The sequence below is a fragment of the Elephantulus edwardii genome, unplaced genomic scaffold, assembly GCF_000299155.1.
Source record: "Elephantulus edwardii isolate Elephantulus edwardi_28Jun2011 unplaced genomic scaffold, EleEdw1.0 scaffold00014, whole genome shotgun sequence".
NCBI lineage: Eukaryota > Metazoa > Chordata > Mammalia > Macroscelidea > Macroscelididae > Elephantulus > Elephantulus edwardii.
In genome coordinates this window covers 19216410-19226953 of record NW_006399764.1, presented here as the reverse complement: position 1 = coordinate 19226953, position 10544 = coordinate 19216410, and the positions used below count along the sequence as shown (strand labels likewise).

The following is a 10544-nucleotide window of genomic DNA, read 5'->3' as shown; positions in this document are numbered from 1 at the left end:
TTTCTTTTGTGCTCAAGGTGATGGATGGGCAACATAACATTTTTATAAAACTCTTTAAGATCATCTTTCAGTTTTCCATTTCCGACATTAACAGTGATTTTGCTTTCTGCCCTCAGCCCTGAACCTTTTGTCTACTTGGTTATAATATCAGATAACTTCCCAAAGAAAGCCTAGATTTAATGATGCAAATATTTCTTTTCTTTATGTTTCGGGCCACAAGAAGCCAAGGGAAAGGATGGATGATGGCAGACTGTTAAGAAAACCCTGTCCATAGAAGAAAAAGAAGCATATGTTCTTCACCTCCACAGATCTAAAAAGTCTGATGAGCAGAGCCTGGGAATGTATGTCCACAAGATGGGTTCCTTTTTCTGTACAGAGAAGGATGCAAAGGAGGGTTCGGGTGGCAGCAATTCATGAGAGAACCATCAGAGTGACAGTGCCTTTTGTCCGCTTAAGGATGGCAACGGCTTCCTCGTGGGTCACGCCTTCGAGACTCTGCCCATTGACGGCGATGATCTGATCGCCCCTCTTGAGACGCCCGTCTTCGGAGGCTGCGCCCTGCGATTAGAGGTAGGCTTGTTTACTTTTCTGAAATGTTGCCTCATAGCAAATTAACAGAGTTAGACCTACAGAAGAACAGAACTGGCTGAGCGTGGTCAAGCACTGGTGGTGGTGCTCCTGTGCGCATGACAGCCACTAGCAGGACACAACAGGCACCGCTTCGACAATGGTTTTAGCACTGAGACCACAATTTGGGAGGGAATCCAGCAGTCAGTAGATTAGTTACAAGGTGATGTCTGGTTGTTGTTTTGGTTTGGTTTTGCTTTTCAGTATAGCAGGGGGTGGAATCTCAAATTCATCAAGAACCTCTGTGAATGTGCCTAGTAGGAATGATTTCCTAGAACCTAGAATTTTCTCTCCTGTAAAGAAGACTTACAGAAGACAGGGACAATGTAGGAAGAAACGCAGCTTTACAAGACAAAGATATGTGATCCAGAAAAAAAAAATTAAAAATTACAGAAGCAAAGCCAATTTCAAAGTCCACATGTACATTGCCAGGGGCAGGACAAGGCATGGACGATGGATGGCAAACCCTCTCATGACTCACACTTATTCTATGGTTTTGCAAAGGCTGTTCAAGACACCTTGGTTTCTTACTTTCTAAGGGTCAGTGGGTCTTGCTTTTTTCTTATGGGCCCTAAATAATTCAAAGACAGGCATTGCTGTTTGCAGAAGAGCTTCATTTTAAGGCGTGCTTAGAGTAGGCAACTGTGTAATTAAATATAAGATTAAAAATATGGAAAAGTTAATGAGGAATCCATAATGATGAAATTCTTAAAATATGTTCTAACTAGCATTCCTTAAATAAAGCATTCCTCGGCCGTGAGAAGGACGACACGGCTCTTCTATTCCCTGGCAAATGTTGGTCATATTTTTGGACACACCAACAGTTTTAAAAAATAATCTTGAAAATTAAACCTACAGCTAACTTACTGTTCAGACTAAAATGGCTAAAAGCAACAGTAATGGCCGTTTTAAAAATAAGAAAAGGATGCTTCCACAGGTCAATATTTAAAGGGCTCATAATACTAATAATATTAATATACTAATAATATTAATAACATTAACATACTTTGTGCTCCTCTGCACTGAAAAATTGTGGGGATTTGAGCATTCTTCTGCACAAAATTTTGTCCAACTTTGTGGCTTTAGAAAAATTACTTAACAATACAGTGATAATTATAAGGGTTTAAATTATTTCATTGGTTTCAACCAGCATTTTGCAACAGCTTTATTCTTTTTCAAACATCCTTAATATAGAACAATTTATTAAAAATTTTAAAATACTAATAAGTGAGAATTTGTTATTGACTCACTTGCTTATAAATGTTGGCAATAGGCCTACTGAATACCCTTCACAATTTAGTCGTTAATTATTTTCCTGTTTAATTCAATCAAGTTCAACATAAAATGCCTATCAATAATCTGCACATGTGTATGATTTGTTTTTCTGTACAGATTTTCCATTTTGCCACCAAAAAGTAGTACAAAGAGAAAGAAAAGCCAGTTCTCTAATGCATTGAAATCTGAATTATCCTATTTTCTAAAGATAATCTCATGTACCAGTCTGAAAAGGAATTAAATGAGCCTCACTGTCTAACCAAGTTCATTAATGTTTCTGTGAGCTCTCAGTTCCCCTGGCATTTCAACTCGGGCCTATTTGCCTTTAAACAGAAACTACACCTCAAATTGGACCCCCCCCCAAAAAAAAGTTTAACGATCTGCTTCTGTAGGGAGTTCCACAAGAAAATGATCCCCTGTTAGCCAGTTGGCGTTACCTCAGGCCATAAACTAATAAGCCAGCTGCTGACCACCGTTAATGCATGATGTGGGGGGTGCTGGCCACGGTCGGCACGTTTACCTTTGCAAACACGGTTTTCACATAAATGGGCAGGTCTCCGTGCGGGCTGCCGTAGCCCCCTACTATGCTGAAGCCCAAGCCATCTGGTCCTCGGTCCAGTGTGATGGACTTGCACTGAGGCGGTCTGCACCAGAAGGAAGGACAAGAATGAGGTTCAGAGTTTTTGAAATGTCCATGGATCTGCTCCCTGCAGGCTCTCTGACAGCCACCTAGAGCCTAACTCTCTGTCTTGCCGCCGTGGGCATATTCTGGAGATTTTTGAGATTCTTGAATCATTAGTGCAAGCTGTGTGCGAAGTTGTCAATTTGCATAATCTAATAAAATCCTTCTTAACACCCTTGTGTTATTTCTCTCAGTTCCTTTAAACTACCATCTTTGCGGCATGTTCTTACGGCATGTAGGAGCCCATTCTTTCAGTGTTTATTTTAAACGGGCGTGCTGAAGTGTAGGGCAGTGTCATGGGATAAGTCATAAATGCCAGCATCCCAAAACACACACAGAGACATTATAAGCCTTGTCATGGGCAAACACAAACCCACTGCTGGTCAAGTTGATTCCAACATGCAGCGATTCTACAGGACTGAGCAGGGTCACCACGCCGTCCAAGGGTTTCTAGGAGGTTTTCAAAGCTTCGTCATGGAAGCTGACTGCCACACCTTTTTCCCATTCGGTGGCTGGAATGCCCCAGCTGCCCCACTGTTGTTTAACAGCAGAAAGCTTACCAACCGGGCAGCCAAGCCTCCTTTAACGGTGTAGTGTCTCTCTTTTCCTCTCTAACTGCTCTTCTGACTCATAGTAGCTGACCCTCCACTGCCTTTTTACAGCTGTAAAGTCACAAGGGGAGAATGCACATCTTTTCCACTGAGCTTCTTTGAACCACCAGATGCACGGCTTTAAGGTTAACGTAACAACTACCTGTCAACTATGCCGCCAGAGTCCTTGAAACAAGACAGTTGCTCTCCCCTAAAAATTCTGACGTAGCCCCTCTTCTTCTGTTCCCTCATATGACTTATGTAACTGATTTTTTCCCAATCATAAGGAATAGCTAATGAGTAGTCAATGGTGGAATATTCCAAAGGGCACACCTGACGTACTATAATTCACACAGGGTGATTATTTCATGACTAAAATGTCTCTCAGCCTCTAATATTTGACAATGACAGTACGTAGGTGCAGGCATGCCTGTCCTTCTGTCCATCTATCCATCAGTATCTATCTGCCTATGTATGTATGTATGTATGTATGTATGTATGTATGTATGTAATTATCTATCTATCTATGTATCATCTATCTAATGTATCATCTATCTATATCTTTATCATCTATCATACCTATCATATTTATCTATCATATCTATCATATCTATCTAGCTAGCTATATCTATCTATCTATCTCTCATCCATGCCAAATACACACCATAATTGTTGAACAGTTGAGAGGCATGTAATCTTAATAGGTCATTGCTCATCTATTTTTCCACTTACTTGTTATGCATCAGAGAGTTGGACAATGAGTAAGGAGGCTAGAAGGAGAATTGATGCCTTTGAGCTGTGGTGCTGGAGAAGAGTATTGAGGGTACCATGGACTGCTAGGAAAGCACACAGATTCATCTTGGAAAGGGTTAAACCAGATGGCTCCTTGGAGGCAAGGATTCTGAGGCTCCGTCTAACATACTTTGGACATGTTGTAAGGAGGGACTGGTCCTTGGAGAGGGACATCATGCTTGGGAGGGTGAAGGGACAGTACAGGAGGGGATGGCCCTCTATGAGGTGGATTGATTCACTGACTGGGGTAATCGGGATGGGTGTGTCAGAGACAGTGTGACTGGCACAGGACAGAGCAGAGTTTAGGGCTGTTGCACACAGGGTCGCTAGGAGTCACAAGCGACTCGACGGCACATAACAACAACATATGTATATGAAATAGCTTGCCTTTGGAAAGCCTATAAACTCGGAGAAATGAAAGTTTTACAACTGTTCAGGTCTTTCATTCATCAGGTCACTATGAGTCGTCTACAATTCAATGGCACTTAACAAAAGCAACGACAACTTACGCACACTAGGGAGCTCTGGTGGCATCGTCTGTAGGGAGCCGTTCTACTAACTCAAAGCCCACATCTCTCTCTGGTGGTTCAAACACCTCAGTAGCTCAGCAGGAGAAAGGTGGGTCACCTCTGCTTGTGTGATTTGCTGCTTCAAAAACCCACTGGAGGGTCAGCTATAAGTCAGTTCTGCCACCAATACGATGTTGTGGGATGTGTGCACGAGACCCAGAATGTCTCCCTAAGTGACACAGGGTACCCAAGCCATAAAACAGCAGCTCACCCTAAATCGTCCTGAAATATACTGCTCGACGTCAGACCTGTGAGGGACAGACCAGAACTGGCAGGCTCCTGGTGCAGGCCTGTGACCACGCTCACCTCTCCTCCAGCCACCACCTGAACAGAAGAGAAAAGGTAAAGGGCAACACCTGCCACTTTTACACGGCAATTCTGGAAAAAAAAGAACCCAACGTTTTCATTATCAACTGAGGAGTTTTTGCTAACATTGAATACAACTCAAGACGGAGATTTTACCAGGTCCAGAGGTCTCTTCAACTGAGAGTGAAAATATTCTTTAATTCAGTTCTACAAAGAAAGTTCTTTGATGCCTTGCTAACATGATTTCATAGGTAATTATTTTCAAAAACACTTTTAAAATATACTCGCATGACTTGAAATTCTGACAATTAATCATTTACTGTTAGGGCATTTTATTCTCCACCCCCACGCCCTTCACATATAAAGTATGAGACGATAAAAGCATCAGGAGAAAATGCTAAGGAATGTGTTTCATATGTACTTTCCTGGAACGCTCAATTTTATCACTGATGTTCAAGGGAAATATTAAATAACAGCAAGAGATTGAATCATTTTTATTGCTCTCACATCAAAACTCATTTTGTCCTCAAGCAACTCATGTTCCAAATGGGGCTTGGGATTAAACTGTTACCTGCATTTCAATGGGGCCGGGGGCGGTTTTCAGTAAGTTCACTGCTTGGGTGTGAGTCATCCCGTCAGTTGATGTGCCACAGATGGTGACAATCCTGTCCCCAACCTGCGGGAGGAGGAAGGAATGCTGTGAGTTGTCAGACAGAGGACGGACTCCTGAAGCCATGCTCGATGGCTAGGACTGTATGCCGTCCCTTCAGCCCGGGATTCCCTGCAGGTGGGCCCCTGCGGTCCACAGGAAGTTCACGGGCTGGTGTTTGGAAATAGGCCTTTCTTTCTAGACCATCTGGTCTGGAAACTCTGTGGAAATTTACTTAGTCTCATAAGCACACGCAAGCCTCTACTGACAGAGACGTGGCAGCTGTTCTAAAGGTGGACTGGCTGGGTACTGAACCCAGGTCTCCCTCATGGAAGGCACGAGTTCTACCGCTAGATTACCACCATCATCATGAAGAAGAAAGAGCCATTACCTACGATAACCCTGGGGAGTCTGGTGTTCAGAACCAACCAGTCACTTCCTTTTCTACCTTCGACATCATATGTATGCTGTTATCAGCAACTGGGACTAAGGGAACCACTGATTCCTGGAAGTCAGTAATAGCAGCCCTAAAACAGGACGAGCTCATAATGATTGATTTCTACCACTTTTGAGGGAAGGAGCAGGGAGAAAGTGGCGGCCCCCTTCTCCTGGGAAAGGCATTACTTGCTATTGAAGGAATAGAATATTGGATAGTTTTGGGAAATGAAAACTTCTGTGGACATTACCATTGTAAACATGCAGCAGGACGCTAAGCCAGGGGTTGGCAAACGATAGCCAGGGGCCAAATCGCTGCCTGTTTGGGTTAATAAAGTTTTGTTGGAACACAGTCACGTTCGTTTGGTGGCCTTTACACTATTACACATGGCAGGATGGAGTAACAGCAGCAGAGACCCACATGTTCCTAAAGCCTAAACGATGTAGTAGCTAGCTCTTTCCAGAAAAGTGTGCTGACCCCTGTGATTAAGTTCAGAATCTGTGTCATTCACAGATTTCAGTACCAAAGGAGATTAAGCTATTCTCAATTTAGACCATTTGAACTAAGTCATGGTTCTGTCTGAGGTCATACCAATCTTATTTTATAGAGATTGAATTACTTTAATTCAAGATTCTTATGCTTTGAGAACTAGGTAGTTAACATCATCACCATGCTAGACATTTGAATAATCCTTTAATTTTGAAAGAGGTTATAAAATGCTGTATGCTGCAGCTATGTTAAAATTCCTGCAAAATCTATAATCAAACATGACCTTGGTGAAAACTCCCATTTAGTAAAGTTAAATTGGCATTCAAACTATAGAAACTCCTGACAAAAGGTCACTTTGTGTGTCCCACAAAGTTTCAAAACACATTTTAAAAAAGTCATGTTAATCTTCCCATCTCATTCATTTGCAAATTTACTTAAAACATTTTCTCTTTTCTCTGACTCTTCTTTATCCCTTACCCAAAGCATGCCTTGCAGCAGCTGGATTTAGCTACTTAAAAAGCAGAAACACACATTTCAGATCATGTACCTACAATCAAGGAGTTCTGAAAAATTGTCACCACATTTAAGAGGACCACTGCTTCTTGCAGAGCAACTTACTCTGAGTTTCTGGGTCTGAGCGGCGACTCCATTCGGATGCATCATGGCAATAAATATAGGAACATCTCCAAGGGGGCTGCCCACTCCTCCAGCAATGCTGATCCCTAATGAGTCAGAGGGTCCCTGTCAAGGAACAGGCACAAGGATTTGGTCAAAGTGCTATTTTTCATCAACATTTTCTTTCTTTGTCACATGTAAGGTGGAAACTGAGGCTCAAAAAATTGTGTAGATATCAAAAGACATTTTGCATTGGGAAAATCTGCCATCAAGGACCTCTCCAAAGTGTTAGAGAGCAAGGATGTCAATTTTAAATCTACGTAAGGTATGCCTGACAAAAATAAGGCCTTTTCAATTACTTCCTATGCATCTGAAAGTTGGACAATGAATAAGGAAGACCAAAAAAGATTGATGCTTTTGAATTGTGGTGCTGGCGAAAAGTCCAGAATATACCTCCTGGAATGCCAAAAGAACAAACTAACATGTCTGGGAGAAGGTGCAGCGAGAGTGCTCCTCAGAGGCAAGGAAGTGAGACTTAAGTCTCACATACTTGGGAATGTTGTCAGGAGGGCAAGTGCTAAGAAATAAACATCACACGGGGAAAAGCAGAAGGTCAGCAAATGACAGGAAGACCCTCAACAAGATGGGCTGACAGAGCGACTCCCCCAGTGGGTGTGAGCATGACTGAGATCGTGATGATGGGACAGGAGGCGGGGTTCAGCTCTGTTCATAGTGTAGAAACGGGTCACAGCTGACTTGACTGCAGCTACCAACAACAAAAACAGTAACAAGTCAGACAGGCCTTAGTGAGTTAGGAAAACAAGTGTATGTCTAGGAGACAAAAGAGATCAAGAGACACTGTATAAAAATCCTGAGTGGTGCTGATAAAAGGCACTTAAAGGGAAAAGACCCCATGTTTATTATCAGAGAGAACTGTATCAAAGGCGGGAGCTCACACCCACGACACTCTGAGACAGGCCACCAGGCTCAACACATTACTCGCTCTCCATTTACAACGTGACTGACTTAGGGCTGCAAACATCAACAAAACTAAAGCCACAGAAATCAAACTGGTCCCTCCTCAAAGCAACCCCGCAGCACCGAGCAGAAATGCCCACATGGTTTCCAGCGCTGAAATGTTCCCAGAAGACGACTTCCTCAGCTTTCCTCTGTGGAGTGGGTTTGAACAGCCAACCTTTTGGTAACAAGGCACTAAGAACAGTGCCTGGAGGGTTCCACACAGGGCTGCAGTGAATTGCAAAAGAGATGATGACAGAGAGGCTCTCCAAAAGTGTTTACACAGAGGAGAAGCTCAGTGAACTGCAGCAGCCTTTCTTTCCTCTCACACACATGCTATCTTCCAGCGGAACAGGAAATAACTGTTGAATGCAAAACCTATTTGTGAGACGGCCCATTCTAGTGTGGGGCCAGGCCAATCCCATTTTTGACGATACAGAATGAGCACACAGAGGTCACTTTCCAACAATGCACTGTGGCCAGGAAACTCGCCAAAGACTGAACTGTGCTCCCACAGCACACAATGCCCACGTCTCCAGAAGGGTACTTTAGACCAGCAGGCCAAGCCTGAGGTAAACACATATGCAGACATCTCTGAGGCTTTTTCATCCCCAAGTTACCTTTTTAATTTCAACTGTTCTTAATCCTTGTATTTCAGAAGCCACTGTACAGATTAAAAAAGGAAAAAAAAATAGAATTATTCAAGGCTAGGTTGTTGGTTTTTTTTTATGTTCATAAAAATTTGAGTTGATTCCTGGAGTTGGGTAGCACTTCATAGCATATTTCAATAATTTTTTTTCTCTTTCTTTGCATATTTAATAAAACACAATCAACCCCAAACACATTATCTTTCAGTCTTCTCTGAGCCACAAAGATGCTAAAGGACAGAGTAGACCTGCTCCTCAACCAGGGTCTTCACGGCTGTAATGTTAATGGAAGCCGTTGACCTCATCTTCCTCGTGTGGAAAGGCTGGTGGGTTCACAGTGCTGGGCTTCTGGTTAGCAACGAAGCACTTTACCCACTGTACCACCTTCTCTCTCTTGTTTTGTTTTTAAACAGAGACCAGTGTCCAGTGTTCTGGTTACACATACTATTTTTCTTATATAAGAACTCTTCACTTCTTCAGTGGAAACAATACAAGGGCAATTCCATTTCTTCCTTCACATTTTAGGCACCGGTTATGTAACTGTATAATCCATTTTAAATGACTTGAGGACAAAATGTGCTTGGGATAGAGAGAGACACATATTCCCAGCTGAGAGAAATAAAGTCATGGCTATATTAAAAAAAAAAATCAAATCCATGGACTTAAGTGCCTAAATTTCTAGACTATTAGTCACATTGAAAACAGAGATTGCCATATGGTTAGTTTCTTTAATTTGAACAACTCTCAGCCAATGATCCAAGCCAAAAAACCCTCAGCATCATAATTTCATGTAATTAAAACACAGGGGGATCACATTAATTTTCTCAATCAAATTTTTTGCAAACTTCATGGAAAAAAGAAGGTTTCACTTAATGACATCTCTTGATGAGCTGGAATTTTATTAAAGAGAAGAGGGGAATAAAATCAAATGATGTCAAGCTGCTTAATAAGTAAAAAAATTTAAGAATTCTGACTTCTAATGTTTGGTGAATCTTCTGGGGTAAATACTAAATAGAAAATGTAGCTTGAGCACAGTATCCCATTGCTCAGAATTTTTGTCAATCTATTTTTTATACATATTCTCTGAGAGAGAAAGATGGAAATCACCTTCAGGTGGACCCTGTATCAGACGGTTCCAACTGGAAGGCTCAACAGTGTTATAAAAATGAAAAATTGGGGGAAGGAAAAGAGAGCTGAGAGGTAAATTAACAAAGGAAAGCACGGGTGGGGATAGCCGCATTTTCAAAGAGGAAATCAGGCTTAAAACCAATCTTACAAGCATTCTTCTTCGATGTGCTCTCCAGGGATTCGGAGTTACTGGATCCAGACAGTGGGAACGTGAAGGATGACAGGCTGCTTTCACTCATCTACAAATACACAAGAGAGATTCTGGGAGGTTTTAGAAGTAAACACACTCTCCAACCAGAACTCATTTCAGAGCTCAATGCTCCCAGTGCATCTATGGAGAAACACTGCCATAGGGATAAGGGCTGGATAATCGGAAGGGTAATTGAAATGAAATTTCCACAGGTTAAAAAACGAACAAAGAAGTGGAGCTCTGGTGGCCTAGTGGCAAGGAGCTGCAACTACAATCCCAGAGGCTCACAGTTCAAATCCACCAGATGCTCTGCCGGGGAAGGAGGGACAATCTCCTCCTGTACCAGTCAGATCTGATTTGATGGTACACTCACACAAAAATAATAATAAAAACAAACAAACAAAAAAAACGAACAAAGAAACAAACTTGGGAACAATTTACGTTGTGGTGGTGGAGGTGTTGTTAGTGCCATTGAGTCGCAGGTGACCCACAGCAACCCTATGAACGAAAGTCCTGCATGCTGCCGCCTGCC

At 42.3% G+C, this 10544-nt stretch overlaps 1 protein-coding gene across 1 annotated transcript in view; it reads right to left on the bottom strand.

Moving 5' to 3' along the window:
* Window positions 1–411: 411 nt before the first annotated feature.
* Window positions 412–10544, bottom strand: part of MPDZ (multiple PDZ domain protein) — a 153417-nt gene continuing 143284 nt past the window's right edge. The window contains 7 exon segments of the mRNA XM_006881297.1: window positions 412–558; window positions 2423–2546; window positions 4747–4859; window positions 5413–5517; window positions 7034–7156; window positions 8668–8711; window positions 9971–10061. Coding sequence (XP_006881359.1) covers window positions 412–558; window positions 2423–2546; window positions 4747–4859; window positions 5413–5517; window positions 7034–7156; window positions 8668–8711; window positions 9971–10061 — 747 coding nt within the window.